The 18721-nt window shown below is 45.7% G+C and overlaps 1 protein-coding gene across 2 annotated transcripts in view; it reads left to right on the forward strand.

Annotated features, from left to right (window-relative positions):
* Nucleotides 1-18721, forward strand: part of LOC110503753 (cyclin-dependent kinase 14) — a 215632-nt gene that overhangs the window by 94977 nt on the left and 101934 nt on the right. For both annotated transcript variants that reach the window (XM_036970578.2, XM_036970579.2), the window contains 3 exons: nt 302-425; nt 8496-8616; nt 10585-10678. In XM_036970578.2, the coding sequence (XP_036826473.1) occupies nt 302-425; nt 8496-8616; nt 10585-10678 (339 nt within the window). The remainder of the gene's footprint in view (nt 1-301; nt 426-8495; nt 8617-10584; nt 10679-18721) is intronic.

Consider the following 18721-nt stretch of genomic DNA (forward strand, 5'->3'; position numbering starts at 1 on the left):
CTATGAAGCAGCCAGAGAGATGGAGAAGAAGAGAGATGTAGATACTAGATGGACAAAAAGCAGGATGTAAAATAAAAACATTAGAAGGAAATATTGCTATTGAGACAACATAGTGGGTGACTTGGAAATCCATCGAAGACACATGATATACATTGTTTGAATGATTCCTGAATAGCCTACTCTAATTAAATTTCTCATTAATCTAATGAACTTATGATCCATGAATTGAATGATTGAATCATTCATAGATATTACATCTAATGATGAATGATTATCGGTGGATCTCCTCTCTGTCTATCAGTTGTTCCTGTACCAGTTGCTGAGAGGTCTGTCCTACATCCACCAGAGGTATATCCTGCACCGTGACCTCAAGCCTCAGAACCTGCTCATCTCTGACACTGGAGAACTCAAACTGGCCGACTTCGGTAGGTGGCTTTGATTTGTGTCTGACTAGCACTCTTTTACTCTCTCTCTCTCCTCGCTGCCTCTCTATCTCTCTTTCTCTCTTCTCTCTCTCGCTTTGTCCCTTCTCTTTCTTTCCCTCTCTGTGTGTGTGTGTGTGTGTGTGTGTGTGTGTGTGTGTGTGTGTGTGTGTGTGTGTGTGTGTGTGTGTGTGTGTGTGTGTGTGTGTGTGTGTGTGTGTGTGTGTGTGTGTGTGTGTGTGTGTGTGTGTGTGTGTGTGTGTGTGTGTGGGTGTGTGTGTGTGTGTGTTAGACCTCTCCAGAAGCAGTAGCACCATATGGCTAGTCTCCTTTCATGGTGCCCAGTTCTGTAAATATGTTGCCCAGTTCTGTAAATATGTTGCCCAGCTCTGTAAATACTACCCACACGTTTTGACTGGTTTCCAGAGTCGGTAGAACTACCGGCTCAGACTGGCACCACAGACCAGACAAAGACTGCCTCACAGGAAATCATCTCTCTATCCCTCAATTCACCCCTCCATCCATCCCTCTAGCCACCCAGGCAGGGGGGACACCTTCATCAATAATGTAAAACCCTCCTCATTATAGAGTAGACATATTACTGGAAGGCAATTAGAAAATAATGGACAACATGCTAAATGAGAAAGAATGGAAATCCCATGGAAATACTGCTGTGGATTCACACACACATTGACACGGTCAGCCTAGCCTAGGGGATCTCATTTAGATGCTGAGTAGAGGCTGTAGGCAGCGACGTGTGTGTGTTCTGAAAGGAGAGGCAGAGGATACTGGGGAATGGGAAGGTGGATAGAAGGGAGAGGAGATGAGAAGGTAGTGGGAAATGGGGATAAGGGGGAGGATTGAGGGGCTTGGAGAGAATCAAGGGGAGGGGAGAGAGGGGAGAAAAGGCTGACTGACTGTGGCATGGGTTCTGTGTCCCTGCTGGTTGATTTGTTTCTGGACCTGATCCAGAATCATCCGCAGCTCTTTGTGTGTTTCGCTGTCCTAATGAGTATCACAATAAAAGGCGAACAAGTGAGGGTTATGAAAAGCTTAGGTGATTAGACTGAAGGACAGAACAACTGAAGTAGTGTGTGTTTATGTGTGTGTTTTTACAATGGTGCCAAGGTGACGGTAATCACCTATCTCACATAAACACACACACACACACACACACACACACACACACACACACACACACACACACACACACACACACACTGTACTTCACTACACACCCTCACAGGGGTCACTAGGACACTTAACTCTCACAAGGGCCACAGACACACATACCTGCACGGCTTAAACTGTCACAAGTGTGTGTTAGTGTGTATTGGTTTATAGCATATGTGTCAAGTGTATGCAATAGACATTCGTGTTTGTATGCTTGACTATCATCAAAGGAGAGAGTCGTAACTAAGACATTGTTTCTTTGTGTGAGACTGAATTGCAAATGTGTGTGTGTGCTCATCTGTATGTGTGTGCTCATCTGTATGTGTGTGCTCATCTGTATGTGTGTGCTCATCTGTATGTGTACGCTCATCTGTATGTGTGTGCTCATCTGTATGTGTACGCTCATCTGTACGTGTACGCTCATCTGTATGTGTACGCTCATCTGTATGTGTACGCTCATCTGTATGTGTACGCTCATCTGTATGTGTGTGCTCATCTGTATGTGTACGCTCATCTGTATGTGTACGCTCATCTGTATGTGTACGCTCATCTGTATGTGTACGCTCATCTGTATGTGTACGCTCATCTGTATGTGTACGCTCATCTGTATGTGTGTGCTCATCTGTATGTGTACGCTCATCTGTATGTGTACGCTCATCTGTATGTGTGTGCTCATCTGTATGTGTGTGCTCATCTGTATGTGTACGCTCATCTGTATGTGTACGCTCATCTGTATGTGTGTGCTCATCTGTATGTGTACGCTCATCTGTATGTGTACGCTCATCTGCATGTGTACGCTCATCTGTATGTGTACGCTCATCTGTATGTGTACGCTCATCTGTATGTGTACGCTCATCTGTATGTGTATGCTCATCTGTATGTGTGTGCTCCCGTACATAAGTGTGTGTCTGTGGGTGTGTTTGGGTGTGTCTGTGTGTGTGTGTGTGTGTGTCTACAATCTCTCAACGGGGTGTGTCTCGTGTGGCGTGGATCCTTCCCAGTCATACAGCTGTGGATATGATGCAAGATGGCGCCGGCAGAGATAATCGCCTCGCTTCACGTCCTTAGGAAACTATGCAGTAATTTGTTTTTTTTCTGTATTATTTCTTACTTTGTTATCTCAGAAAATCTTAATCTCAAGTGTTATTACATCCAGCCGGGAAGAACTATTGGATATAAAAGCGATGTCAACTTACCAACATTACAACCAGGAATACAACTTTCCCGAAGGGGAACCTTTGTTCGGACCTCCACCCTGGACATTGGTTCTAATCCCAGAGGCCGACCCAAAACAGGTTAGAAGGCGAGCACACCATCCACCGCTTCAGAGCATGTTACTTGCCAATTTACAGTCTCTAGACAACAAGGTGGATGAGATTGTAAAATTCTCTGTTTCACGGAAACATGGCTCTCTCGTGATATGTTGTCAGTTCAGCCACCGGGTCTCTTCATGCGTTGCGCTGACAGAAAAAAACATCTCTCTGGTAAGAAGAAGGGCGGGGGTGTATGCCTCATTATTAACGACTCATTGTGTAATCATAACAAAATGCAGGAACTCAAGCCCTTTTGTTCACCTGACCTAAAATTCCTTACAATCAAATGCTGACCGCATTATCTCCCAAGAGAATTCTCTTCGATTATTGTCACAGCTGTGTATGTTCCCCCAAGCAGATACCTCGACGGCCCTGAAAGAACTTCACTGGACTCTATTTAAACTGGAAACCATATATCCTGAGGCTGCGTATATTGTAGCTGGGGATTTTAACAAAGCTATTTTGAGAACAAGGCTACCTAAATTCTTCCAGCACATTGATTATTGTACCCGCTCAAGCAAAACACTGGACCACTGCTACTCTAAATTTTGCGCTGCATACAAGGCCCTCCTCCCCTGCCCTCCCTTTGGCAAATCTGACCATGACTTCATCTTGTTGCTCCCCTCCTATAGACATAAACTAAAACAGGAAGCGCTCATGCTTAGGTCTAGACACTGCTGGTCTGACCAATCGGATTCCACGCTTCAAGGCTACTTCAATTAAGTGGACTGGGATATGTTCCGCATAGCCTCAGACAATAACATCGATGTAGCAGCGCCTCTTCAACCTCTTTAAAACCCTTGTGAATTTGTTAGATTACTTGTTAGATATTACTGCATTGTCAGAACTAGAAGGACAAGCGTTTCGCTACACTTGCATTAACATCTGCTAACCATGTGTATGTGACCAATAAAATTTGATTTGATATCTCAGTGTGTATACTATGAGAGCCCTCTCCCTTCTCTCTCCTCAGAGCGGTGTCTCTCTCCTCTCTAATCCTGCTCCAGTCAATGGGCCCGGGGCCAACTCCATCTCTGCTAATTGTATCCATTGTATGGCAGCAGAAATGGAAAGTGGGGCTCTCCTCTCTCTCTCTCTGATTGTCTTTGTTCTCTGCCCTGCTGTGTGTAGGAGCCTCACAAAGACCATTCCCTCCATTTCCTCCACAATCACACTTTATTATGTCTGGCTGGATGCCTCAACTTGAAACAGACGCAGGCTACTGTGGGAGGTATTATAGGACTATCAACATGTTCTGTGCTGAGCTTGTAGTGAAAAAGAACCAACACATTTCCCATAGGTACCCTGAAAACAATGCTGCAAATTACAATCATCTTGCAAATACCTATCCAAATACCTACATGTATCCAGCCATTGGTTTAACAATCCACCAATAGATACAGTACATTGCACTGATGATGTCACTTGTTCTATACTGTATCCACAAAAATGTTAGCTTTGAAGACACTGTATTATCTTCCTCCCTCCCTTGTCAGGTTTTGTGTGTGTGTGTGTGTGTGTGTGTGTGTGTGTGTGTGTGTGTGTGTGTGTGTGTGTGTGTGTGTGTGTGTGTATATGTGTGTGTGCTGGAGGGCACTGTTTTGTTTCTTCCCTAGGGATTCGATTCGAGTCCCTCGGAGTGTTGGGATTGGTGTGTGTGCGCGGGTGTGTTGTAGTGATATAGTTTGAAGACAGCTGGTGAGGATAATGATCTGTGGAGAGTGCAGCAATGTGACAATGGAGATGCAGGAATCTGGTTGGAACGTCAGAGGAATCCTCATGGAGCACCAGGACTTCCCCTGTGTGCTGTTAGCTACACCTAGACACACAGGCCCTACAGGGAGTGTGTGTGTGTGTGTGTGTGTGTGTGTGTGTGTGTGTGTGTGTGTGTGTGTGTGTGTGTGTGTGTGTGTGTGTGTGTGTGTGTGTGTGTGTGTGTGTGTGTGTGTGTGTGTGTGTGTGTGTGTGTGTGTGTGTGTGTGTGTGTGTGTGTGTGCATGTATGCAGGGAATGACTTGACTGGGATGTTTGCTGCCTATCTCATTGGGGATTACTTAGTGTGGTGAAATGGGCTGTGATATAGAGACAGGCTGTGATAGACAGACAGAGAGACAGGCTGTGATAGACAGACAGAGAGACAGGCTGTGATAGACAGACAGAGAGGCAGGCTGTGATAGACAGACAGAGAGACAGGCTGTGATAGACAGACAGAGAGACAGGCTGTGATAGACAGACAGAGAGACAGGCTGTGATAGACAGACAGAGAGACAGGCTGTGATAGACAGACAGAGAGACAGGCTGTGATAGACAGACGAGAGACAGGCTGTGATAGACAGACAGAGAGACAGGCTGTGCTAGACAGACAGAGAGACAGTCTGTGATTGACAGACAGAGAGGCAGGCTGTGATAGACATACAGAGAGACAGGCTGTGATTGACAGACAGAGAGGCAGGTGGCAGGTGATCCACCACATACCTTTATTACTACTGTATATGAGAGGAGAAGTGGGGAGAATCACAGGAAGTTGAAAAGCCCATGTTTGGATGGGATTAATTAATTCAGCATGTGAGCCAACTGTCTCTCATGGGATTTTCTTAGCAGAGGGAATAAAACATTTTTCTGATCCTAAATACTAGTTTTGCTTGTTTGAGTGTGTATGTGTGCGTACTTGTGTGTGTGTTTGATAAGCAAAGGGGAATCAAAATGTTAATGTCTTGATCCCAGACCATGAAGAAGCAATAGCAGTATGCATGCCAACGCCATGTTGACACACACACACACACACACCAGCACGCACACACACGTCACACATTACCCAGATTCTATCAGACCAGACATAAATTACCTGCCAAGCGCACACAATCAGTTATTGCCACCAGAAACCCGTGCAAGTATGCAAAATTACTTCCAAAGCATTATAGAATATTTTAAAGCCATTTTATATCTAGTTTTGTTATATATATATTTGAGATATGAGCAGGGGGTATTATTACAAATCACACAATCAGACATTCATCATGATATATTAGACTGGGGTGATGCAGAAGAGGAGTGACACATTATTTAATTTACCCTGTTTTCTATTCTGGCTACACATTTCATGACGGAAACAAATTGTGCATTTGCAGCATCTGCAAGATTGTTTTTCAGTGTTTTTTGTAATGATGAATGCTGTTTAAAATAATAATAATAATAATAATTTGTTTGGTATATCTTGTTTCTTTCTCCCCATGGATTTATCGTAGCTTTAGACACAGCAGCCGAGGAGGTGGGGAGGAGGAGGAAAATGAGGAAGATGAGGAGGAGGCTACACAGAGATATCTGAAAGTCATTTGACTTCAGAGTGAACTTCAAAAGAAGGCTTGGGTTGTTTGTCCCAGGGGGGATATGGAGTCTATTTCAGTCTCCTCTCTGGCTGTATTCTTCTTCAACCCCCCTTCTCTTCCTCCTCCTCTCCTGCCCTCTGTTCTCTGACCCCTGGTGTTGCCATGGGGACACAGTGTGATGTATAATTCACTACTGAACTTCACACCCAGGGCTACCTGTGTGTGTGTGTGTGTGTGTGTGTGTGTGTGTGTGTGTGTGTGTGTGTGTGTGTGTGTGTGTGTACGTGCGTGCGTGCGTGTGCTTGCCTGCGTATAAGTGGGTGTGTGACCTTCATTCCTGGGCGACCTGGAATGGAAGGCCAGCCAGGAGCCACACCGGTTGTATAGTGTGAAACTGTTGTCTCAATGCCAGGAGTGTCAGTGTTTGAAGGTATGAAGGTTGTTGTGTGCGTTGGTGCATGTGTGTGAAGGCCTTTTGAAATGGAGCCTCTCGCTGCAGTAGGTCTCTCAGGTGTTCTCTGATGTAGAATGTCAGGGCCACCAGGCAGTCACCATTTTATAGAAAGAGCAATGTGTCCATCCGCCTGTTTCGTGCTGTTACCGTGGTGACTACACTGGAGGAGTGGAGGAGAGGGAATCCAATCATCTAGGTCCTGGAGTGTAAATACAGTACACCCCCCCACTATTTCCTATCATTCCCTCTCCTCCATCTACCTTCCCTGTCTTTCTCCCTCCGTCCCTTTCCTCCGTCTACCTTCCCTCCCTGCCTTTCTCCCTCCGTCCCTTTCCTCCGTCTACCTTCCCTCCCTGTCTTTCTCCCTCCATCCCTCTCCTTCCTCTACCTTCCCTCCCTGTCTTTCTCTTTCCATCTCTCTCCTTCCACTACCTTCCCTCCCTGCCTTTCTCCCGCCATCCCTCTCCTTCCTCTACCTTCCCTCCCTGTCTTTCTCTTTCCATCCCTCTCCTTCCTCTACCTTCCCTCCCTGTCTTTCTCTTTCCATCCCTCTCCTTCCACTACCTTCCCTCCCTGTCTTTCTCTTTCCATCCCTCTCCTCCATCTATCTTCCCTCCCTGTCTTTCTCTTTCCATCCCTCTCCTTCCTCTACCTTCCCTCCCTGTCTTTCTCTTTCCATCTCTCTCCTTCCACTACCTTCCCTCCCTGTCTTTCTCTTTCCATCCCTCTCCTTCCTCTACCTTCCCTCCCTGTCTTTCTCTTTCTATCCCTCTCCTCCATCTACCTTCCCTCCCTGTCTTTCTCTCTCCATCTCTCTATCATTCAGATGAACCTACAGCCAGACAACCCATATACTGTAACTACCCCATCAGTCTATTATTCTGGTCTTTTTATGATGATTAGATCTCTCCTCCCTGCTCCTGCCCTGCGTTAACCTCCCAGTCCCCCCTACACACACACACCTCACAGCACCCGCAGTGTAAATGATAGGCTCTCAGTGTGTCTGGGATATTGGTCTCTCCTCTCTGTGACACAGCCTATTGTTTACAGGTCAGATTAGTCTGTAAATTATAGTGTTAGACTGTGAGGAAGCCTGGCTCAACATCCCTCTCTCCTGGAAGCCTGGGTCTGTTCTGGCATAGGGACATGTTAACTACTCCCTGCCCACACACACACACACACACACACACACACACACACACACACACACACCACACACACACACAGGGGGCTGGCAAAAGGGGGAGGAAGTCTTGGCTGTTTTAGCTAAATGCTATAATGAACCAGTCTCACCACCTGGGAGGACAGCTAGCTAAATGCCACCAGACTCATTAAAACTAGCTGGCTCTGCAGTGCCAGTACATGCACATGCACACACACACACACATGCACACACACACACACACACACACACACACACACACACACACACACACACACAGTTCACACACACACTCAGTTCACACACACACTCAGTTCACACACACACTCAGTTCATACACACACTCAGTTCACACACAATACTGTATCAGTTTAGGGAGCGGTGTCCTTGATGTTAGATGTAGTGTATGGAGATGGTCTGTTGTAGCTTTGAGTATGTCTGATTGGTATTCTGATAGCCCTGGTCCTGTTGGTACCCAGGGTCCATGTCAAAGAGCACCTCAGGCAAGACCTGCTCCGCTTTGCACCAGCTTTTCTCTCATCTTATGGAGCCTCAGTGGAGGGCATTCAATGATAAAGTTAACATATAATGTTTCTGTTCCCACTTGTTGTTCCTTACAGTGTGTGTGTGTGTTCTCTCCTGCAGGTCTGGCACGGGCTAAGTCAGTCCCCAGCCACACCTACTCCAATGAGGTGGTGACCCTGTGGTACCGCCCCCCTGATGTCCTCCTGGGATCCACAGACTACTCCACCTGCCTGGACATGTGGTGGGTAGTACCACTGACTTTTAACCCCTGACCCCCTACCTCTTGCCACATCCCTCTCCACAACAGGGAGAATACTTCCTCCTCTAGATCAGATGAGGTGTGAACCCCACAGAGAGCCACAGACAGCTGTGTGAATGTGTTCCATAGGGAGGAGAGGTCGAGACCTGGCCATGTCTCTATCTGGGGTTGATGAGAAGCTGGGAGACCTGATCTGGTCTGAGGCTCAGTATGGACAGACAGGGGAATTTACTGTGGACATGGACAGATAGAGGCCTTCCTGTGGCGACAGACAGACAGCTTTAGTCAGTATATGGACAGGGGTCTTTCAGAACTGCCGTCCAGGCTGTGAAATGAACCGTGACCACATCGATCTGGACAGGCAGTCCTCGAGTACGCCCCTTTCCAAGGACCCGAGCTGCATCCCACCGCGGGCAATTAAAGCATAGTGGGGGAGAGGGAGAGGCAGGGGGTTAGGTTGGCAGTAGAGCAGGTGGGCAAATCCTTAGGGCACCTTTCCACTCCACCGAGACTGGAGCCACTCAACATAGAAAGACCTATACCGTCACTTAGAAAGCAGTGTTCCATGAACAGGCAGCGCTCACATTGACCGCAGTGTGCTCAGTGCTGGGTCACTGGTTTGAGTAACAGTCTGTCCCATATCCGTCAAACCACTAAAAGGTTAAAGGATCAGATCATCTGGAAGACAGGAGGAAAGGGAAGAATAGGGTGGAAAAGAACAGGGATTCTTCCTCTAGTCTATTTTTATGTCTGTTATCGCCTCAGTGAGCCTGGCGTTTCACCAGGCACCTGTCAGTCAAGCTGACACTGTGGACAATGACAGACAGCCCAGCCAGACAGACAAAGAGAGGTGTGAGAGGAAGTGGTTGAATCCCTGTCGTTTTCACACTGTTATTAGCGGGTTTATCCCTCTCCCTGCGAAGCCAAACCTCTGTATCTGATTAAACACCAGTCTCTATATAAAGATCTAAGAAATATCTGAACAGTTTGCTGATGAAAATGTATTGTTCCATCCAGCACCTACTTCTATCCATTGGACTTTTAGAAATGTATAGGGCTCTTCCTGGTCTATAGGTACACTATGGAGACGGATGAAGTTTTCAAAAAGGAATTAAGGTGTGTGGTGTGTTAAGGGGGATGAAAATGATGCTGGTGCTTGTCTCTCTCTCCCTCTCTATTTCTATTCATTCATCTTTCTGTATTATCTGTGTGGCTGCTCAACCATAGCTGGGTCATGCAGAGATGGAGGAAAAGAGGGAGTGAGTAGTGTGCACTGGGCCAGAAAGTGAATCTGTCAGGAAACAATAGTTCTCTGACAAATGGGCTCTGACACCTGTTTAAACCTACACACACATACACACCACTCTCCATAACTGGCCACCTCTCTTTCTCCATCCCGCTCTCCTTCTCTCTCCACTGGGCATCCCATTATCCAACCATCACCACCTCAGATGCCACACAGAGTTAGTCTTCTGAGCAAACACTTTACTGAAGCTGAATCCTCTAGGAAATCAAGACATCCACCATAGATTTAGATGGAAATTAAGATATTCCCCAAAAGTGAACCATTTGCCTTTCAAAATATACTGTGCTCTTCTGCAAAGCCATTTGAGTACACTATAGATTAAATCATGATGAATTGTAGTTGTGGAGGCTAGTATTCTTCATAGAGGGGTTCAAATGTTTACTGCTGATGGCTCTGGAGCTCTCCAACTCTGTTGATGCTGTCTGTGTGTCTCTAATGGGGATGCTGTCTGTGTGTCTCTAAAGGGGATGCTGTCTGTGTATCTCTAATGGGGATGCTGGCTGTGTGTCTCTAATGTGGATGCTGTCTCCATGTCTCTAATGGGGATGTTGTCTGTCTGTCTCTAATGTGGATGCTGTCTGTCTGTCCCTAATGAGGATGCTGTCTGGCTGTCTCTAATGTGGATGCTGTCTGTGTCTCCCCAGGGGCGTGGGCTGCATCTTCATCGAGATGATCCAAGGAGTGGCAGCTTTCCCTGGGATGAAGGACATCCAGGATCAGCTGGAGAGGATATTCCTGGTGAGTCAGCTGTGTGTTTGTGTGCGTGCGTATAGTCTCACTTTGAGCACTTTTTAATTTATTTAACCTTTATTTAACTAGGCAAGTCAGTTAAGAAGAAATTCGTATTTACAATGACGGCCTACCAAAAGGCAAAAGGCCTCCTATCCGGGATTGGGGCTGTGATTGAAAATAAAAAATATAGGCTAAAACACACATCACGACAAGAGGCACCACAACACTACAGAAAGAGAGACATAAGACAACAACACATCATGGCAGCAACACATGACAACAACACGGTAGCAACACAACATGGCAGCAGCACAACATGGTAGCAGCACAAAGCATGGTACAAACATTATTGGGCACAGCCAACTCCACAAAGGGCAAGAAGGTAGAGACAAGAATACATCATGTGAAGCAGCCACAACTGTCTCCATGATTGAGTCTTTGAATGAAGAGATGGAGATAAAACCGTCCAGTTTGAGTGCTTTTTTCAGCTCGTTCCAGTCACTAACTGCAGTAAACTGAAAAGAGGAGCGACCCAGGGATGTGTGTGCTTTGGGGACCTTTAACAGAATGTGACTGGCAAAACAGGTGTTGTATGTGGAGGATGAGGCCTGCAGTAGATAGGGGGGAGTGAGGCCTAAGAGGGTTTTATAAATAAGCATTGGGTATACTGAGATGACCAGTTTACAGAGGAGTATAGAGTGCAGTGATGTGTTCTATAAAAAGCATTGGTGGCAAATCTGATGTCTGAATGGTAAAGAAGACAACAACATTGACGAATACGCTGATTCGGTGAGCGAGTTCATTAGAACGTGCGTTGAAGATGTCGTTCCCATAGCAACGATTAAAACATTCCCAAACCAGAAACCGTGGATTGATGGCAGCATTCGCGTGAAACTGAAAGCCCGAACCACTGCTTTTAATCAGGGCAAGGTGACCGGAAACATGACCGAATACAAACAGTGTAACTATTCCCTCCGCAAGGCAATCAAACAAGCTAAGCGTCAGTATAGAGACAAAGTAGAATCTCAATTCAACGGCTCAGACACAAGAGGTATGTGGCAGGGTCTACAGTCAATCACGGATTACAAAAAGAAAACCAGCCCCGTCACGGACCAGGATGTCTTGCTCCCAGGCAGACTAAATAACTTTTTTGCCCGCTTTGAGGACAATTCACTGCCACTGACACGGCCCGCAACTAAAACATGTGGAATCTCCTTCACTGCATCCGACGTGAGGAAAACATTTAAACGTGTTAACCCTCGCAAGGCTGCAGGCCCAGACGGCATCCCCAGCCGCGCCCTCAGAGCATGCGCAGACCAGCTGGCTGGTGTGTTTACGGACATATTCAATCAATCCCTATCCCAGTCTGTTGTTCCCACATGCTTCAAGAGGGCCACCATTGTTCCTGTTCCCAAGAAAGCTAAGGTAACTGAGCTAAACGACTACCGCACGGTAGCACTCACTTCTGTCATCATGAAGTGCTTTGAGAGACTAGTCAAGGACCATATCACCTCCACCCTACCTGACACCCTAGACCCACTCCAATTTGCTTACCGCCCAAATAGGTCCACAGACGATGCAATCTCAACCACACTGCACACTGCCCTAACCCATCTGGACAAGAGGAATACCTACAGTGCCTTGCGAAAGTATTCGGCCCCCTTGAACTTTGCGACCTTTTGCCACATTTCAGGCTTCAAACATAAAGATATAAAACTGTATTTTTTTGTGAAGAATCAACAACAAGTGGGACACAATCATGAAGTGGAACGACATTTATTGGATATTTCAAACTTTTTTAACAAATCAAAAACTGAAAAATTGGGCGTGCAAAATTGTTCATCGACTACAGCTCGGCATTTAACACCATAGTGCCCTCCAAGCTCGTCTTCAAGCTCGAGACCCTGGGTCTCGACCCCGCCCTGTGCAACTGGGTACTGGACTTCCTGATGGGCCGCCCCCTGGTGGTGAGGGTAGGCAACAACATTTCCACCCCGCTGATCCTCAACACTGGGGCCCCACAAGGGTGCGTTCTGAGCCCTCTCATGTACTCCCTGTTCACCCACGACTGCGTGGCCACGCACGCCTCCAACTCAATCATCAAGTTTGCGGACGACACTACAGTGGTAGGCTTGATTACCAACAACGACGAGACGGCCTACAGGGAGGAGGTGAGGGCCCTCGGAGTGTGGTGTCAGGAAAATAACCTCACACTCAATGTCAACAAAACTAAGGAGATGATTGTGGACTTCAGGAAACAGCAGAGGGAACACCCTCCTATCCACATCGATGGAACAGCAGTGGAGAGGGTAGTAAGTTTTAAGTTCCTCGGCGTACACATCACAGACAAACTGAATTGGCCCACCCACACAGACAGCATCGTGAAGAAGGCGCAGCAGCGCCTGATACGGCAACTGCTCCGCCCACAACCGTAAGGCTCTCCAGAGGGTAGTGAGGTCTGCACAATGCATCACCGGGGGCAAACTACCTGCCCTCCAGGACACCTACACCACCCGATGTCACAGGAAGGCCATAAAGATCATCAAGGACAACAACCACCCGAGCCACTGCCTGTTCACCCCGCTATCATCCAGAAGGCAAGGTCAGTACAGGTGCATCAAAGCTGGGACCGAGAGACTGAAAAACAGCTTCTATCTCAAGGCCATCAGACTGTTAAACAGCCACCACTAACATTGAGGGGCTGCTGCCAACACACTGACTCAACTCCAGCCACTTTAATAATGGGAATTGATGGGAAATTATGTAAAATATATCACTAGCCACTTTAAACAATGCTACCTAATATAATGTTTACACACCCTACATTATTCATCTCATATGTATATGTATATACTGTACTCTATATCATCTACTGCATCTTTATGTAATACATGTATCACTAGCCACTTTAACTATGCCACTTTGTTTACATACTCATCTCATATGTATATACTGCACTCAATACCATCTACTGTATCTTGCCTATGCCGCTCTGTACCATCACTCATTCATATATCTTTATGTACATATTCTTTATCCCCTTACACTTGTGTCTATAAGGTAGTAGTTTTGGAATTGTTAGCTAGATTACTTGTTGGTTATTACTGCATTGTCGGAACTAGAAGCACAAGCATTTCGCTACACTCGCATTAACATCTGCTAACCATGTGTATGTGACAAATACAATTTGATTTGATTTGATTTGCTCGAGAGCACCCTTACCTGCTTATCTATAAATTACCTCTCCTTGATCTAGCATGGGTAGGATGGTCATCTGAATCAGGGTTAGTTTGGCAGCTGGGGTGAAAGAGGAGTGATTACGATAGAGGAAACCAAGTCTAGATTTAACCTTAGCCTGTAGCTTGGATATGTGCTGAGAGATGGATAGTGTACCGTCTAGCCATACTCCCAAGTACTTGTATGAGGTGACTACCTCAAGCTCTAAACCCTCTGAGGTAGTAATCACACCGGTGGGGAGAGGGGCAATCTTCTTACCAAACCACATGACCTTTGTTTTGGAGGTGTTCAGAACAAGGTTAAGGGTAGAGAAAGCTTGTTGGACAATAAGAAAGCTCTGCATATAAATGGATGAGAGAGCTTCCTACTGCCTGAGCTATGTTGTTGATATAAATTGAGATGAGTGTGGGGCCTAGGATCGAGCCTTGGGGTACTCCCTTGGTGACAGGCAGTGGCTGAGACAGCAATGTCCTGACTTTATACACTGCACCTTTTTTTTCATTTTTTTTTTTTTTACCTTTATTTAACTAGGCAAGTCAGTGAAGAACAAATTCTTATTTACAATGCCGGTTTGGAACAGTGGGTTAACTGCCTTGTTCAAGGGCAGAACGACAGATTTTTACCTTGAATCATTGTTGACTGACCAATTGACTGCGATTACTGTTTACTTGCATACTTGTGTACTTGAGCAGTAAGCTTTGGCTCTTGATCTAATCAGCATGAGGTCTGTGGCCCTCTTTAACTCTGGGTCAGGTAGCTATTCAATTCTTCCGCTAGGTGCTTATTAAAGGAACCAGTGATTAGGGATTAATAGGGATGGCAGATAGATTGATAGATATATTTCTGAACAGGACTCAGGGCCTGACTGCATCAATATTTTATGGCTGTGTGAGGTCTCATGAATCCCATAATCGGCTCCTCTGTCCTCTATAATTCCCCCCATCGGCAGAATTGAAGTGGAGTGATAATGTGAGGAATTCATATTCATTCATCCTCTGAAATGAGTTAATAATGAATGCAGACAATTACTGAGATGAGAGGATGGGAGAGAGAAAGAGAGGCATGAAGAAAGAGAGACATAGAGAGAGAGAGAGGGATGAAGAAATAGACATATAGAGAGAAAGAGAGGGATGAAGAAAGAGAGACATATAGAGAGAAAGAGAGGGATGAAGAAAGAGAGACATATAGAGAGAAAGAGAGGGATGAAGAAAGAGAGACATATAGAGAGAAAGAGAGGGATGAAGAAAGAGAGACATATAGAGAGAAAGAGAGGGATGAAGAAAGAGAGACATATAGAGAGAAAGAGAGGGATGAAGAAAGATACATATAGAGAGAAAGAGAGGGATGAAGAAAGAGAGACATATAGAGAGAAAGAGAGGGATGAAGAAAGAGAGACATATAGAGAGAAAGAGAGGGATGAAGAAAGAGAGACATATAGAGAGAAAGAGAGGGATGACGAAAGAGAGACAAAGGTCAGTGGAGTCAGGTGTGAAGACAGAGACAAAGCGGTTCGGTTTGTTTTGCCGAGGGCTGTCGGGGATAAGTGTGTGGGTGCGTGTGCGTCTGTGTGTGTCTGTCTGTGTGTGTTTGTATGTCTGTGTGAATCGGTGTGTGTAGGGAGTATGCCCCAGGCAGGGAATCTTACACAAAGCAACCTAGGAGGACAGATCGAGATACTGTATAAAAACATTTTATTGATTGTCTGTTTTGCCAAAGAAAAAATTGGGGCTGTCTGCTCTCCTCACATTTGTAAGATTCCCCCCCAAAACCCCAGCCCTCTCTGCCACCTGCATCCATCCAGTACACCCCTTGAACACACAGACACAAAGAGAGAGGGGTAGAGGGGAAAAAAGGAAAAAAGGGGAGAGACCCAGTAGTGGGATGGCCTGTCGCCAACTTGGGTATCGATGGAGGTACACCTGCAACCCTGTTGGCCTGGCTGCAGGGGATCTGTGTGCCCTTTAGCAGGTTGCAGGTGGAGCAGAGAAGGATAGGGGGGCGGAGCAAGCGGTGGAAGTGGGTTTGGGGGGAGGATGGAGAAGGGGAAGGGAGGGGTGGAAGGGGATTGGGGAGGGGAGGTCTGTCTGACTGTCTGGGGTAAAATGAAAATGTAATCCAGTGGAGATAAGGGTTTTATTCAGCAAACATGAGGATATGAAGAGGAGAGGAGGGGGGAGAGGGATAGGAGGGGAAGAGAGCAGAGAGGAGAGACAGAGGAGTGGAGGATAAGGGTGAGAGGAGAGGAGAATAGAGGCGAGGAGAGGAGAATAGAGGAGAGGAGAGGAGGAGAGAGGAGGGGTTGGTGGGATAAAGTCTGACAGGTCTATATTGTGTTCTGATTATCCTCTCCTTACTCTCTCCACATTATGAAGACCTTTTGAATCCCCTGTATTAACAGGATCACACCTGTGTAGTTAATAGCATGGCCCACACAGCCCCTGTAAGCCATACACATGAGGAGGCCAGAGATGTGCTTAAACTAGGCTTACAGTCTTACCTTGACTGTAGAATCATTATTATTTCTCTGAGGCAATAACACCTCTGATCATCTCAATGCCAATGCCCACACATTCACACAATTTGCTTTTCATGTGTTTATTGATTCAGCATTTCTCATACTCCAGATGGCAATAATTAGTGTTTGGACATTCAAACATTAACTGGCCTTTTGAGGCGTGATGAACATGATCAGCATACATTTGAAGAATTGAACACGTTTAATAAGAGAGTTTGCTTCACTTGTAAAACACAATATTATGTATAGGCTACATGGCCTCATGGACCAGGATGGACATGGACTCACCCAACGCATTGAACCAAAATGGCACCACACTGAGACAACTCTAACTATATTGCATTGGCTAAGAAGTACTGACCCGTCAAATTGAGCCGCTCATATTTTCTCCCACCCCAATCACGTCTCGTACTGTTGTGTGTCTGTGTACTCTGCTGTCAGCTAGAGGAAGAAAAGACAGATAGAGAAATAGACCTGGAAAAATGTCCACCAGTCTGCTTGGCCTGGCAGCTAGATGGTCAGTTAGTGTAACAAACAGCTCCACCTGTCAGAGTTAGCCTGACACATGGAAACCATGTGTTTGATGTTTTTTATACCATTCCACTACTTCCGCTCCAGCCATTACGACGTGCCCGTCCTCCCCAATTAAGGTGCCACCATCCTCCTGTGGTTGGTAGGTGGATGTGTGTGGGCGCCGTCTTTCGGTCTGTCAGTGGAGAGATTATGTTGAGTCCCGCCCCTCTAATAGGCCAGTGTGTTTGTGAAGGGGAGAGAAAGGTCACCTAGCATCCCTGTCTGATAGGTACTCAGTCTGCCAAAAGTCAGTTGTCATTTTGAAAAAAGTTAGACCCACACTAACACCCTGGTCATTTCCCTGTAAAAAGTTAGACCCACACTAACACCCTGGTCATTTCCCTGTAAAAAGTTAGACCCACACTAACACCCTGGTCATTTCCCTGTAAAAAGTTAGACCCACACTAACACCCTGGTCATTTCCCTGTAAAAAGTTAGACCCACACTAACACCCTGGTCATTTCCCTGTAAAAAGTTAGACCCACACTAACACCCTGGTCATTTCCCTGTAAAAAGTTAGACCCACACTAACACCCTGGTCATTTCCCTGTAAAAAGTTAGACTCACACTAACACCCTGGTCATTTCCCTGTAAAAAGTTAGACCCACACTAACACCCTGGTCATTTCCCTGTAAAAAGTTAGACCCACACTAACACCCTGGTCATTTCCCTGTAAAAAGTTAGACTCACACTAACACCCTGGTCATTTCCCTGTAAAAAGTTAGACCCACACTAACACCCTGGTCATTTCCCTGTAAAAAGTTAGACCCACACTAACACCCTGGTCATTTCCCTGTAAAAAGTTAGACCCACACTAACACCCTGGTCATTTCCCTGTAAAAAGTTAGACTCACACTAACACCCTGGTCATTTCCCTGTAAAAAGTTAGACTCACACTAACACCCTGGTCATTTCCCTGTAAAAAGTTAGACTCACACTAACACCCTGGTCATTTCCCTGTAAAAAGTTAGACTCACACTAACACCCTGGTCATTTCCCTGTAAAAAGTTAGACTCACACTAACACCCTGGTCATTTCCCTGTAAAAAGTTAGACCCACACTAACACCCTGGTTATTTCCCTGTAAAAAGTTAGACCCACACTAACACCCTGGTTATTTCCCTGTAAAAAGTTAGACTCACACTAACACCCTGGTCATTTCCCTGTAAAAAGTTAGACTCACACTAACACCCTGGTCATTTCCCTGTAAAAAGTTAGACCCACACTAACACCCTGGTTATTTCCCTGTAAAAAGTTAGACCCACACTAACACCCTGGTTATTTCCCTGTAAAATTTAGACCCACACTAACACCCTGGTCATTTCCCTGTAAAAAGTTAGACCCACACTAACACCCTGGTCATTTCCCTGTAAAAAGTTAGACCCACACTAACACCCTGGTTATTTCCCTGTAAAAGGACCCACGAGCACCAACATGTGAAGTTCATGTCAAATTAGTTGTGATATTAAAGCTAAGAGTCTATATATTTTTTCTTAATGAAAGCATATACATTTTTCAACCATTTGGAATAAGCAAAGGCTTTGATTTCTTGTCAAACAGATGGAAAAAAACTCTTAAAAGGTATAAGAAATATATCAAAACAAACTAATGTTGAACTAATATCAACAATTATATTTAGTTTTGGAGAAATGTTTCTGCCTTCTGTAAGGTTAAGAAACATTGCCTTGTGTCTTGAAATATTGTTACCAAAAGCCCACATATCTT

The sequence above is a fragment of the Oncorhynchus mykiss genome, chromosome 3 (assembly GCF_057628025.1).
Source record: "Oncorhynchus mykiss isolate SJ-2025 chromosome 3, ASM5762802v1, whole genome shotgun sequence".
In the NCBI taxonomy this organism is placed as follows: Eukaryota; Metazoa; Chordata; class Actinopteri; order Salmoniformes; family Salmonidae; genus Oncorhynchus; species Oncorhynchus mykiss.